A 15,848-nucleotide genomic window follows, 5' to 3' on the forward strand; every position below is an offset into this window, starting at 1 on the left:
GCATGAGGAATATTATTCAATGCATTAACTGGTGTGCTCTTGGTTGTTTGTTCTTGAAAACGTAATAACAGTTGACTTCTCAACCATGATGTGCATTGTGACATTTCATGTAAGAACTTGAGGAGATAAGGCTTGTGCGTGATCTGCAGATAAAGACGGTAAATGATATTTTCCCTCGCTCTAAGCAAATAACCTTCTCCAAAGAGGATTAGAGTATTTGCATGCAATGATGAAGACTTCATCTTAAAAATCTTGTTACTTGTTATCATCTTTCAATTTAAGGGGCATTATATTGAAGCTAGCACCCTTTGCACTCATTTTAGTCATTTCAATATCAATCAATATAATAGTAATAAACATTCCAAATCCTGAATTCTAGTAATTTAATTTCTGGGGAGGAAATGAGCAAATGTTTTGCCTTCTTCGCAAAGATTCTTATCAATTTCATTATTTATTTATTTCAGAATCAAGAAATGAAGCACCGTATATGCTAAATTATGCTTCACCCTAGTAAGGTGTAAGACAGTGCAAGACACAATTAATATATACAAGGGTTAGAAATTAATTATGCATGCCCAAGAAATTATTTGATTGATTGATTTTCACTGAACGACACTGTGAATTTTAAGTACAAACAGATGATGCAGTGTGCTTTATATCATTTGTTTCACTAAACCCAATTCATTTACACAAAATTACAAGCAATAAAATGTTCAATACAATAGTTTAATACTTGATTTTTTTATTACCCCATTTCTGCTTCATCACACTCTTTTAGTTTAACCCGCTCTCTGATAATAATTGATATCCGGGCTGATTTGACTTAGCTAAGACCAAAAACACTAAAACGTGTTAATCTTAAAATGATATTTTCTCATTTTCTAACCATTATGTTACATTGCTTGACAGTCTACATTTCACTGAGTACAAACATGCTAGTATTGGCCTGTGCAGATAATTCAAATGTTTTTTTACATGAGAAAGCCAAGCCACACACCAATAATGACTCTATGTGCAGTGATTGGAACAAATAAAGTGTGCTATTTATGATCAGAATTGCATGTGATATAACCCCGGTGGGCTCAGTTTGTATTTAAAGGTAGGACGTATGACCGTTCCAGGATTTGAAAATGACCCCTATTTCACTGGGAATCAAGGACATTTGCAGCAATTTTACCCCCTATTTTTGCTGAAATCAAGGAAAATTTGCCCCCAAATACCTCCCCTATTTTGATCATTTTGAGGACGCATTTTCATTTCTCCCCCTAATTACGAGGAATCGAGGACATTTTTCCGAAATAAATACCCCTATTTTTACCATTTCAAGGACGCTTTTGAATTTCCCCCCTATTTCACGGGGAAATGAGGACAATAACTAAAACTGTAGCGGTAAAACGCGGACGAAAGTCCTAGAAATATACCCTATTTTCCATTTCAAGGACAATTTTGCTCCAAAACACCCCTAATTTAGACAATCGCGAACAATTTTGTCCTCGAAAATTCGCGGACATTTCTTGAAAAGTACCCTAATTGGAACCATCATGCGTACACATTGTCAGTGAAGACTGAACCCACCGGGGATATAACGTCTTGATAAAGTCTGTCTCCTACAGATTAATCTTTCTGACATTTACAGACAAGTATTGGTTGTGAATTGAAAGAATGGGCATTGAATTAATATTGTAAGATTTAAAAAAAAAACAGATTTGTTTGATCACTTCAATATCAATCTTAATAGTAATAAACACTTAAATTCTGAATTCTAGTAATTTAATTTCTAGGGAGAAAATGAGCACATTCTTATCAATTTCAATATTTATTTATTTCAGAATGAAGAAATGAAGCAGCCTATATGCTTCACCCTAGCAAGATGTAAGACAATGCTAGTCAATTAATATATGCAAGGATTAGAAATAAATAATGCAAACCCAAGATATTATATGATTGATTCATTTTCACTGAAAAACACTAAATTTTAAGGACAATCTGATGATGCAGTGTGCTTTATATCGTTTGTTTCACTAAACCAAAGTATAGTCCAACTCATTCACGCAAAATTACAAGCAATAAAATCTTCCATACAATAGTTTAATACTTGATTTTTTTTATTACCCCATTTCTGCTTCATCACACTCTTTTAGTTAACCTTCTCTCTGATAATAACTGATATCCAGGCTAATACCAGAGTTAAGTCAAAACAGGCCCAAAACACAAAAACATGTTAATCTTAGAATAATATTTTTTATTTTCTAACCATTATCATGCGCGTATTTTTTTGGGGGGGGCTTTGAAGTGCAAAAAACAGGGCGGAAAAAAACGTATAAGGGGCGGCAAAAAGAATTAGTAAATAAAAAGGGCGGAAAATTTAATAAAGCATAAAATTTTTTGAAAAAATGGTACTATACATCAAAATGTGCTGCTTTTAGGGCGCTAGCGCCCACGGCTGTTTGATGTATATAGAATTGGCTTCATTATTAACTAAATGTAAACTATAGATGGCGCTATTTATCCTAAATCATATTTCTTTATTTGTAAGGGTTATGTGATTAATACCGCCATTAAAACAGCTGGAATAGGTGAAACAAGCAACAAGGAAATTTTATAAACATATTTTATCAAACAATAAAATGAATTATTTGTATTAAAAGCTTGAAAGGGTAATTTCCAGTAACTAAATAGCGCCACCAATTTTGTCATTAATATATACATTTTATATCCGAAAAAACTTTGAAAAATACTATAAAAGTGAATAATTTTGTAAAAGAGGGGAAATTAAAGTTGAGAACGACTCAAAAGCATCTGTATACATTAGCACGATATCACTTGTAGCTGTTTAAGCCTAAAATTTGGTTATACATGATGTTTTGTTTGAAAAACTAATAAATGACCCCATCAAACAACCGTGCGCCTGAAACCCCTTTTTTTTTTTGCTCTTCACTTTTTCAAACGACCGAGAAAAAAATTGGGTCAACCTTTTCGGGCTCTTGAGGAAGGGGCGGCAAAATTGAATTTTCTTCAGCCCCCCGGGGTTGGGGCGGCCACGGTACGCCACTGATTATGTTACATTGCTTGACTTGCAGACTCTATTTCAATGAGTACAAACATGCTTAGTAATCTACCTGTGCAGACAATTCAATGTTTTTACATGAGAAAGCCAAGCAACACACCAATAATGACTATGTGCAGTGATTGGAACAAATAAAGTGTGCTATTTATGATCAGAATTGCATGTGATATGTCTTGATAAAGTCTGTCTCCTACAGATTAATCTTTCTGACATTTAAAAGACAATTATTGGTTGTGAAGTCAAAGAATGGGCATTGAATTAATATTGTAAGATTTTTGGGATTTTTTTTTTCATTTTCCCCTCAAAATATTAGTTTTCTTTATTAGATATGTGCCTTGTAAATTTTGAGCTGAACTAATGATGAATGAAAGAAAAAAAAATCCAGATTTTCATTTCATTAGATCCATGAATGAGGTCCATCAGCTGAATGTGTTTTGAGAATCCCATAGATTCGCATGCAACTTCAACAAATAAATTATTTTGATCAAATGCACTAAATCTCAAGATCCCAAGATGTTATACCAAATATCAGATTATGTCACAAATACAGCATCTACTCTCCATTCCAGAAAAATACAGCACTAATTTTTTTTTGATTAAAAAAAACATTATCCTTTTTTGTCATATAAAACATATCTAAATCTTAATCCTTTTGTTAGTTCTAACTGGCGATGAAAGTCAAATTTGAATAGTTTTGCAATTTCAGAATAAATAGGCCCAAAACATGCAATTTTGCTTGATATCTGACAATTTCAGTCACAAAAGACTTGGCACAAGTCTTAAATGTGTTCAATTCTTTGAACTCAAAGAGTGTATTCCGGACAAACTTATCAAATAATTCTATGAACTCAAAATTGTATTGAGGACAAACTTATTATTGAATAATTCTTTGAACTCAAAAATTGCATTGAGATCAAACTTATTATTAAATATTGCATATGTTTGAGGACAAACTTGTTATTGAATATTGAGTATGTTCAATTCTTTGAACTCAAAGATTGTATTGAGGACAAAACTTATTATTGAAAAATTCTTTGAGCTCAAAAATTGCATTGAGATCAAACTTATTATTGAATATTGCATTATGTTTTGAGGACAAATTTATTATGAATCTTGAATATGTTCAATTCTTTAAACTCAAATATTGTATTGAGGACAACCCTATTATTGAATATGTTCAATTCTTTGAACTCAAACATGCAGTTTTGCATGATTTCTAACCATTTCAGTCACAAATTTCAAAGACTTGGCACAAGTCTAAAAATGTGTTAAATTCTTTGAACTCAAAGAGTGTATTCCGGACAAACTTATCAAATAATTCTATGAACTCAAAATTGTATTGAGATCAAACTTATTATTGAATATTGCATATGTTTGATGACAAACTTATTATTGAATATTGAATATTGAATATGTTTAATTCTTTGAACTCAAAGATTGTATTGAGGACAAACTTATTATTGAATAATTCTTTGAACTCAAAAATTGCATTGAGATCAAACTTATTATTAAATATTGCATATGTTTGAGGACAAACTTGTTATTGAATATTGAGTATGTTCAATTCTTTGAACTCAAAGATTGTATTGAGGACAAAACTTATTATTGAATAATTCTTTGAGCTCAAAAATTGCATTGAGATCAAACTTATTATTGAATATTGCATTATGTTTTGAGGACAAATTTATTATGAATCTTGAATATGTTCAATTCTTTAAACTCAAATATTGTATTGAGGACAACCCTATTATTGAATATGTTCAATTCTTTGAACTCAAACATGCAGTTTTGCATGATTTCTAACCATTTCAGTCACAAATTTCAAAGACTTGGCACAAGTCTAAAAATGTGTTAAATTCTTTGAACTCAAAGATTGTACTGCGGACAAACTTATTATTGAATAAGTCTTTGATCTCAAAGATTGTATAGAGATCAAACTTATTATTGAATATTGCATATGATGAGGACAAACTTATTAATGAATCTTGAATATGTTCAATTCTTTAAATTCGAAGATTGTATTGAGGACAACCCTATTATTAAATATGTTCAATTCTTTGAACTCAAACATGCAATTTTGCATGATTTCTGACAATGAACTCAAAGATTGTACTGTGGACAAACTTATTATTAAATAATTCTTTGAACTCAAAAATTGTATTGAGATTATGATTGAATATTGAATATGTTTCAGGACAAACTTATTATTGAATATTGAATATGTTCATTTCTTTGAACTTGAAGATTGTATTGAGGACAGACTTAATATTGAATAATTCTTTGAACTCAAAGATTGTATTGAGGACTTCTCCGTAGTCCACTTGCCCACTTTGCATACTCTGGCTATTACATTTAAGCATAAAACTCTGATTTATATTGATTTGTGTGCAACTGATAGATTTTCACATCTGTATCTGATCTTTTCAGTCACCGCACTCCCTCTGTTTGTTAGGTTCCCAAGTGGACTACTGACTTTGCCTTGGTTAAGATTTTTAACACGGGACTCTATGGAGAGTTAGGCCAATTTCTGGCCTAACTAAAATTGGCCATGATGTAATGCATCTTTAAATGGATCTGCCTTGTGATTGGTCGCCCATATCTCGCTATGGTTTAAATCTTCGGGCCCGCGCCATTACCATTAACTACACCGTACACAACTATCTGTGGTATTTATGGCGCTTTTGTGTTGACGCGAAAGTTAATCTCTCATCAAACATCTAGCTGCGTCTTGTACTATACCATGCTTAGTACTTGTGGGTAATGGACTGATAAACATGTATGCTTGACAGTGTGTTTTTAGAGAGCAAAGTCCCGGGGTAAAGTTCTGCTTAAAATTCAAAGTCCATAGTCGATTTTCGGGGTTCGCTATCAATAAACGGGTAGATTCCAAAATCAGAATTGTTCAGTATTAAAGTGAGCCATTATAATTATGCAAGATAATGTTGCATTCAATTACTTTTATTGTCACTAATTATCTGATATTTTTAACTCTTTATGACCATTTTACTATTGAATACTTTAATTTTAATAAACATCAGTATAATTTTGAGTTCAACGAAATGGGTTCATCATGACTAATAATAACATATTTTTAATAAAATTCGACTATAGCATAGTCTAAGGACAAGCCTATTATTGAATATGTTCAATTCCTTGAACTTAAAGATCACATTGAGGACAAATACAATTATTATTAAAAATCTCACATATGCAACATCTAATCCCCATTCCAGAAAAATATAGTACATTCATTTTTTTAAATTAAATCTCTTGTCCTATAGGCATGTGTATTTCAACAGTATTTGGATACCTGTTCCAATGTTTCACTTCCAGTTTTGATTTCCTTGATATCTGCATGACATTGAACATGACCTTAGTTTTAGACATATTCATTTTAGTCCAATTTCCCTACTCTCATTGTTCAAATCAGATAGCATTTCTTCCAACTCACTCCATTGCTTAGTATAACCATCCAAATATTCAACTGAATGTAGGTTAATCCTCGATGTATACTTTGATCAGCTCATAATCGGATGGCTTTGTAACATCACAATGTTTTATTTAAAGAAGTGTCTGGTGACATCTCGCAACGAGCATCATAAATTATTAATTAAAGTCTATAACACACAAATTGTAGACCAGACATGTCAACTATATCACTCTTAAAAATGTGAGTCTACTTTTTGGTGTAGTTGTAAAAGCCTAACAATTCCTGCTGATTATGAGCTGATCAAACTGTAGTTGACATTCTGCTAATGTAAAACAGGCATTATTGGAATAATTCAAGTTGATCCATCGGATGAAATTCAGTAAATAAATTAGATGCAAACAAAAAACTGATAAATATAAATAACGTAAATTAGTGCAGTTGTGTTTTTATCAACCAACCAAGCTGATACATGCCACTAAAAAAATTAGGTTGCCATAGTAAATATTTTTGTGTCAAGAACACTTGTTAAAACACACAGTAGAGTATATGTAAATAAATAATATGAGAGATATTAGGCTACATCATTACTTTGGGAGGTGGGTGTTTGTTTTCAATCAGTCTGTCCCCAAAGCCAAAAAGCTGCAATATCTGTAAGTAAATAACACATCAGACACTAATGCTTTTATTTGAGAGGTAGACATTGTTTTAGTGTTTTGAATTAATGCTGTATCAGCCAATAATAATAATCTGCCACTATATTAAAATACAAATGTTTTTGGAACACTTCTTGAAACCGTATTTAGAATTCTATTATACAGTCCCTGCTTTCATGTAAGCTATTGATTCTCTGAAGTGAATAATTTGTTCACAATATTGCTGTCAGGTGTAAATTTACAAAGCAGAATGACCCATTCTGAGTTACAACCAGTCAAATTTCTTTGTATTTCATTGTGTTCAGAATAGTCACATTTGAGGAACAGAAACTCCAATACCAGTGAAACTTTCAGCATATTGTTCACAAATGTTGAATGAAGAAAACAAATATATTTTGTGAAACGAACAACTCATTTACTTTATCGCATCACAAATTACGTATCGTCACTAGCAAAGTTTGGATCAAGAACATCAACCATTTCCATAGGTGTAAAAGGCTACTTGATGTCGGAAATTACTTTATTTTGTATTTCACACTATTTTTGCCCATGATTGAGATGAAAAGGGCTTGATTGTGACAATGCACTCAAACAATTTGAAAATTACACTATTTTGGCCCATGATCGGGGTGAATTTTGGCAGAAAAGAGGCTCCATCCCCTTTCTTTTCCTTTGCCCTCCAGATTTTCTCTTTCATTTTTTGTCATAGGGGCATTTTTTTCTTTCATTTTTTGTCAGGGGGTACCAGTGCTGCTGAGAGCCATTACGGGCCCAGGGGTAAAATGAATGCACGGGGCCTCTTTTTTACGGGGATTTGCCATTTGGTCTAATACCATTTGGTCTAATATCCATTTCGTCTACATCCATTTCGTCTAAACCCATTAGGTCTATATCCAATACGTCCAATAATCATTTGGTCCTTTAACCATTTAGTTTGATAACCATTTGGTCCGATAAACATTTAGTCTAATAACCAATAAGTCTAAAACCATTTAGTCTAACAACCATTTAGTCTAATACCCATTTGGTCTATAACCAATAGGTCTAATAGCCATTTGGTCTAATACTCATTTGGTCTACGCACCATTTAGTCTTACAAGTATTTAGTTTATTAATAAATAGACGAAATGGTATTAGACTAACTGGTTATTAGACCATACGAGTATTAGACCTAATGGTTATTAGACCAAACGGTTATTAGACCAAATGGTTATTAACGAAATATTAGACCAAATGGTTATTAGACTATATGGTTAGTAGATGTACCGGTTATTAGACCAAACAATATTAGACTAAATGGACATTAGACTATATGATTATTAGACTAAGTGGCAATTAGGCTTTCTGGTAATAGACCAATTGAATATAGACTAAACGGGAATTAGACGAAATGGTATTAGACAAAATGGCAATAGACCTTTTTACGGGCCCCCTGACGTCTCTTATCTTTGCTTTTATGGACCCATTAAGGTATGTTTTCTTTATTTTTATGGGCCCCCTAGGTCCTCTGGCCCGGGGGTAAAGCACCCCCTTAACCCCCCTTGTCAGTGGCACTGGGGGCACTCTGCCCCCTGCCCTCCCCATCACTGGCTACGCTACTGCCTTTTTGGATGTTTTGGACCAAGATTACTTTACTTTAGAGAAACATGGCCATATACAATGGTTTCATGGGTCTAATGTGTCTTACTCTCTCTAGCATTGCTGCATAAATCAGATGCCAAATGTGATGATTTTAGCATACCCATATCTCTTTATGCAAATGCTACAACCATGGCCAATATGTGTTGGGACACTTATGGAAAATGTACTCTATATTAGGGCCTTATTTCCGTAATTTTTAATGTGATGAAATGGGGCTTTCTTTGGTGTCAAGCCTATACCTTTTCCTAACACCCCAATCCTCCCCTTCCCCACCAATCAATATTGGGTGCCACTAGGTGCACCTGACCAAAAAAGTAGGATTCAACATTGATTGGGGGGAGTGGGGGCTTATTTACATTATCCTATCAAAACCGTCAAAACACTTATGTCCAGCATTGTAGTTTTGCTTTAAAAAAATTAGGTTGCCATAGTAAATATTTTTGTGTCAAGAACACTTGTTAAAACACACAGTACAGTATATGTAAATAAATAATATGACAGATATTAGGCTACATCATTACTTTGGGAGGTGGGTGTTTGTTTTCAATCAGTCTGTCCCCAAAGCCAAAAAGCTGCAATATCTGAAAGTAAATAACACATCAGACACTAATGCTTTTATTTGGGAGGTAGACATTGTTTTAGTGTTTTGAATTAATGCTGTATCAGCCAATAATTACCATTTCAGTTACTACATTTTACTACACTTGGGAGAGCATCTATAAACTGTTCTATTTTGAATGTAGAAAGTAAACCTGTCTAGAAAGCTTAAACATGTTGGGATTATTCCCAGGCCTCTGCTCGCATGCGTGACCTACTTTTTTGTACAAATCAAGTAGTGATTTTGTGTCAAATAACGTAAAACTCACAAATTGCTAGAAAGCAGATTGACTCATCTACCGTTACCCGGCTGGTAACAATGTTATTCTTCTTAAAGGTGTACGTCCGTTCAAAAGTCTACACAAATTTCAATAATGTTAAACATGTTTCCCCTGACTTCTGGATACTTGTTGCTGAGATGACATTGATTAAATGAATTTTCTTTACAAAATAGGAAATGTTAGTTTGACTATGTTTTTGAACTTTGAGGGCCACAAAACCTGCTGAAATGTATCTTTGTGACACAATCTGGTCCATGGAGGCTAAAGGCTGCAAATTTGAAATTGAGATTAAAGCAAATATATAGAGTAAAAAACAATAAAATAAATAGTCACCACAAAACTTGAGGACTTTAGAACTAAGTATGTTAAACCTTTGGTGTTTTCGGTATATGATAGCTCAATGTTTGTTTGTATATTAGGTAAAAGTATGCAACTTCCAAAAAATGCCTCATTTGGCCTGAATGTCACATTATGATACCTTTAAGTCAAAAGATCTATTCTTCCATTGTGAACGATCCAGGTCTTTTTCCCCGTTCTTTGACATCTATGGTTCAATGCAGTGGTAATGCATGAATGTACTAGTGCAGTGCAATATATTCAAAAATTGTTTTAACCTATTGCTATTGCTATATGGTAGTTAATCCTGTTACATCACCAATTCTACTGCAAATATCTGGACTAATAGGCTATAGCAAGTTTTGCCTCATGTTTCCTGTGAATCATAGCCCGAGCAACATTGGCTATAATAACATTCAACAGGCCTTGTGTGAGTTAACAAACTCTCAGCTCTGTCACACTACCAAATTTCAACATCAAATCAGATCAAATTTCACAAAAATTGTAAGCAATCTCTTGATCAAAAAAAGTATGAATTGTGCGACAAGCAAGCAAACCCTCTCATTATGAACATACTACTATTCCTGGCTTATTCCATCTAATTCATGCACTCAACATGTTCACAATGGCATTATTTTCTGAATTTTAACAGATCTTTTGCCCCAAGGGTTTGCGCGCTATCAATGATGTCTCGCACCATGACAACTTGGCTGATCGTATATCATCCAATAAATCCTACATAAACGACCCGTGCCCATAGTGTGCCATCCTATCACTCAGATCTGCAAATCCGACGAGAGGAAAGTGATATTCAATACACAATGCTTTTGCTCAAAAGACTTTTCTCTCATCTTTTTTGAATAAAAGATGACAGTTTATTTTTCAAGATTACTTTACACAAAATTAGTGATTCAAATCGGTGAAAAGTGCTTTGACTGATGAGATAAATGATAACCGGTATCCCAGGTAATCACGATGACAATCATAGAATGGCGCCACCTGGGAATGACATCGTGAGCTACGTTCTACTCATGATTGAATCTTACCAGGTACGATGCCGTCCCAGAGCGCAGGGTATTTCAAGAGCGCCGGAAAAATAACAAATGTTATTTGTTAATGTTTTGAAACAGGTCCCTTGAAGGGACTTATTTCAAAACACGGAAATCATTTCAAAACATTTGCTGATCTATATTTCAAAGTGTTTTTTTCCCAGGTTTTAAATACATTGTGTCTTAGATTTGCATTTACAGCACAGTGGGAACTGTTTTTGTTACAAAAAAAAAACTACTATATTAAACTTACTTCTACTTCAATTTAAACCAGATCAACATATTTGTCAAGCGACAATTTTGAACAAAATTTTTCTGTCTATTTGAACAAAATTATTGTCAAACAATACACATGCATGCACAGGCATATATCATTTTCAATTTGCAATTTAATTGCAAACATATATTTCATGATGCATTGAATTGAAATCACACACTATAATAAACTTTTGAGATCTAAACTTGAAATGTTGCCAGTTACAAAGGGATTTTTATGTCCCTGTAGGCCACATTGTATAATTGGCAGAACACAACACACACATCATGAACAATCTCCATAGCTGTGTAAAATTAAAATAAATATTTAGGATGCAATTCTGAGGCACAAACCCTGATCAGCTGTTCTTAGATTAAGCATCTTAAGTACAAACAGTAAGACTTATAGTTTCTTCCAAAAATTCTCAAAGTAAGATTCAGTGTAATAGTATTCAAATTGGATCTTCCACTATATCTTCTTCAACCAGTGTGCGGAATTTAGGAGTATGTTTTGATTCAACACTGTCAATGGACAATCATATTAAAAAAGTGTGTCAATCTGCTTATTTTCAAATCCGGAACTTACGTAGTATTAGGAAACTTCTGTCAAAGGATACTGCTGAAATACTACTTCACGCTTTCATTACATCGCGCTTAGACAACGGAAATGTTCTACTAAACGGAATTACTGAACAACAGCTTAGGAAACTTCAACTTGTACAGAACTCTGCAGACGCGCTTTTGACAAACACTCGCAAATATGATCACATCACACCCATTCTTATGAATCTGCACTGGCTTCCTGTACGTGAAAGAATTGAATTCAAAACTCTTCTTCTCACATGGAAAGGTTTAAACAACATTGCACCATCTTACATCACGGACCTTCTCGTTCCATACGCACCTGCACGCACTCTAAGATCGTCAGACAAATGTTTATTAAAAATTCCACGATCTAATTATTCTCCGGAGACCGTGCTTTTTCTACTGTTGCACCAAAACTTTGGAACTCACTTCCTATAATCTGAGACAATCAATTTCTGTTGATCAGTTCAAATCTGGACTCAAAACTTTCTTATTCAATGCTGCGTATAATGTCAACTAATGTTTGATTTATCATGCTCATATACTGCTATGTATTTTGTTTAACATGTATTAAGGATTTTTGGTTCATGTTGGTTGTATTTTGTATAATGTTGTATGAATTTGTATAGAGCTAACAATTTGGATAGTTGATTTGTTTTATTCAACTATCCTTTTGTTAACTCTGTTTCATGCATACATGATTATGTATTCTTGCTTGTAATTTGTATTTGTGTTTTTGCGCCTTGGATTATATTTAATTTTCTAGATAAATGGCGCATTATAAATGCTTATTTATTATTATTATTACATAAATTGAAATAACTATCTATGAGTTATTGTTCAAGAAACCTTCAAGCTATTTTTCTACATGCAGTTTCAAACACGCATTGCCACATATAGCTTATGTCAAGTAATTGGTTGAATTGGTTGATTTTTGATCAGGGTTTGTGCCTCAGAATTGCATCCTGAATATTCATTTTAATTTTATGTGGGTACGGTGACACAGTGGTACAGACTCTGCCTCTCAATGGGAGGATTGCGATCTTGTTGTGCACTTGGGGAAGGCACTTTACTTAAACTACCTCTCTCCACCCAGGGATGAAATGGGGAGCTGTTATGAATATTGTCCATTGAGCGCTGTCCAAAGGTATGAGCATAATAAGCATAAATGCCTATTATGTTATGTTATACCTTGGACATTGTATGGTAGATGACATATTCTAATACCAGCAGAATAATTGTAAAGTGCTTTGATACACGTAAAAGGTACTTTATGACTTACCCCATTTATCAACATTGGTGTAGAGAATTGTAATTCTATCCTTATCACTGGGTATTCCTTTCCACCTGATAGAGACATAACTTTGTGATGATATCACAAATTGATGGAAGCTTTGATTGATACTAATCTTGGCAAGGAGCGGTGAGTCTGATGATAGTCCATCATATACTTCCATAAAACTTAGAGAATCCATTTGGACAGCTGCAGTTAGAAACAAAGTTAAGAAAAGTTAAGTCAATTTTATTTGAGAGTAAAATATAAAAAGTTTTTTTTAAATATTTTGATGCAAAGTTGAATAAACTCACCAGTTGATATTTCTAAAATAAAATAGGCTAAAAGGATAATAAAAGCAAAATGAATAAAAAAGATGACGCAGAATCGTAGTTTGTAGTTCAAACCAGAGAAGATACCTTACACTTCCCACAATGCATTTCTTCCCTTTTAATTTCCTGCAACATGATAGTGACAAAAATAACCTGAACAGAGCACATCCAGATCTTGCAAAATATGTTTATAATTATTGACCCATGTTTAGCCAGTCTATTCTTAACAAAACAAAGGGAAATTGTACAAAGTAATGCAAGTGTCATTTGATGTTAGGAGGTGATGCATCATGTTGCAAAGGATTCTGGGAAGGACAAGATGTCTTCTCTGAGTTCAAGCATTGACTTGATTTTGACAATATCAAATATTTGGTTTCCTGTTTTGCTCTCAGGAATATTGACTGATGGGGGAAATGTCAGCTGCTGAGTTTGCTCACTTTTCTTCAAATATTTGAACTGATTTGGTAATAATAATTCAACATAATATAATAAAAAGAAGATTTCTGCACATTTTGTAGAAGAAAAACAAGGATTGTTTCTGAAAACTTCCTAGGTAAGTCTGAGTTTATAAGCTAATTCAATAATTCAGAAGAGAGTGCATTGTGGGTAAAAATCTGGTGGGATATCGCGGCCAGGCTCACACAGTATTTCAATGGCGATGAACTTTGCACTTTTTAAAAAAACCCTTCTTTTATTTGTTTGACCAATTGTTGAGTTTGATTCCCTGCACAGAACTTTCATAAATACAAAGAAAGGTCGTTTGAACCTACCATGGAAGTGCCAGTGTTGTAATGAAAAATAAAAGCACAGGAATTGGCGATTAGTGAAAGTTCAGTCCTACAATTGTCTAATGTCTATGGAGGATTGTGTTATTATATCACGTTTTGCGTCCGAGATTTTTACCCACAATGCACTCTGTTCTGAATTATCAAATCAGCTCATTTATGAACAAAGCTCCATCATGCCATATTCTCTATGAAACGGCAACGTAACAATGGAAAAATGGATTCATCATGGTGAAAGGCTTAATATCGAACTAGCTACTTCATTTCAAATGTAACAGAATCTGGTCCATGGAGGCCAAAGGAGGCATTTCTGAAAACTGAGTTACTATAATTATTATCATACTGAAACGAACTGTAACCTCCTATGTGTCTTATCACACATTTGAATGTGTTGTTACAACAACATAACTTCAACACATAACAATCAGTATAAATATATGAGAGCAGCAAGCCTCCCCTTAAAGCCCCCTTCATATCGCCATTTAGTGCTATTACAATTTTGCTGACAAAATACAACGATACTGGGGTAAGCTGCACAGGTATATATGTCAAAGCAGGGCTATAATTGGTTTGTAAATGTATCTAGTGGTTATTTGAGAAATGTGTTAGACAGGGCCTAAGGGGAACAAGTGGCACAGTAAGTGGTGGAGTTCCTTCAAGGAAAAACTATACTTTAATCAATGGGAAATTAGTAGCCAATTTATTCAGTGCAGTGTCAAATATTATCACAGTTTAAAAAACGGCTTACAAAAATATATATATCCGTTTCTTTTTCTGCCAGTTGGTCTCTTTCCTTTTCACTGTCATTCATCAAGCGATCATCCATTTTTGAAAATGATGGGGGAAAGTTAGATGTAGAACGGTTACCCCCTTCATCAAATCATCTGGAGTTCATTTACCAGTTAAAAGGGCATTTTGTGATCCACAGCATCATCCCCCATTTTTCTCAAAAAAAGTTGAGATTTTTATATCACTGGAAACCTCTGGCTACATGTTTATATACAAAAATTTCTTGCAGAATAATTCGTTTAACAAAAATATCGTGAAATTTGAATTTCGTTCTGGTATACCAGAACGAAGTTCAAATTCGTTCTGGTATACCAGAACGAAATTACAACACATTGTCTATGGAGCAGTGTAATCCACATAATAATGCATAACTCGCAAATACAAAATCGGAATCAACTGAAATTTGGGAATAAGCTTTTTTCATGGAAATCTACTAAAAAATGTCAGAAAAAGAGGATGCTAGGATCACGAAATACTCCTTTAAATTTGAAATATCAGAAAACACCTTTAAGTTTTGATCAGCCTTTAGAGACTGCAAATCAGAACATGCTACCTTAAAGCAGGTAAATAAATAGACCTGCTTCATACAACCTGTCAGCCGATTAGCCATCTGGAAGAACACTTCTCTGAATTGAACAATGCATCTGGCGTGGTGGGATTTGTTAGGATTTAAAGCATGCACACCTTTACTGATCAATTATGGATGAAACAAATGTCACACAAGAAAAGAGGACACAAGAAGGAGGTGACTGTGATCATGTAGTCTCTGTCACAG

At 33.8% G+C, this 15,848-nt stretch overlaps 1 protein-coding gene across 1 annotated transcript in view; it reads right to left on the bottom strand.

The window, feature by feature from the left end:
• Positions 1–15,848, bottom strand: part of LOC140148695 (uncharacterized) — a 389,432-nt gene that overhangs the window by 139,539 nt on the left and 234,045 nt on the right. Inside the window, exon 5 of the mRNA XM_072170737.1 lies at positions 13,177–13,377. Coding sequence (XP_072026838.1) covers positions 13,177–13,377 — 201 coding nt within the window. The remainder of the gene's footprint in view (positions 1–13,176; positions 13,378–15,848) is intronic.

Source organism: Amphiura filiformis, chromosome 3 (genome assembly GCF_039555335.1).
Source record: "Amphiura filiformis chromosome 3, Afil_fr2py, whole genome shotgun sequence".
NCBI classification, from domain to species: Eukaryota; Metazoa; Echinodermata; class Ophiuroidea; order Amphilepidida; family Amphiuridae; genus Amphiura; species Amphiura filiformis.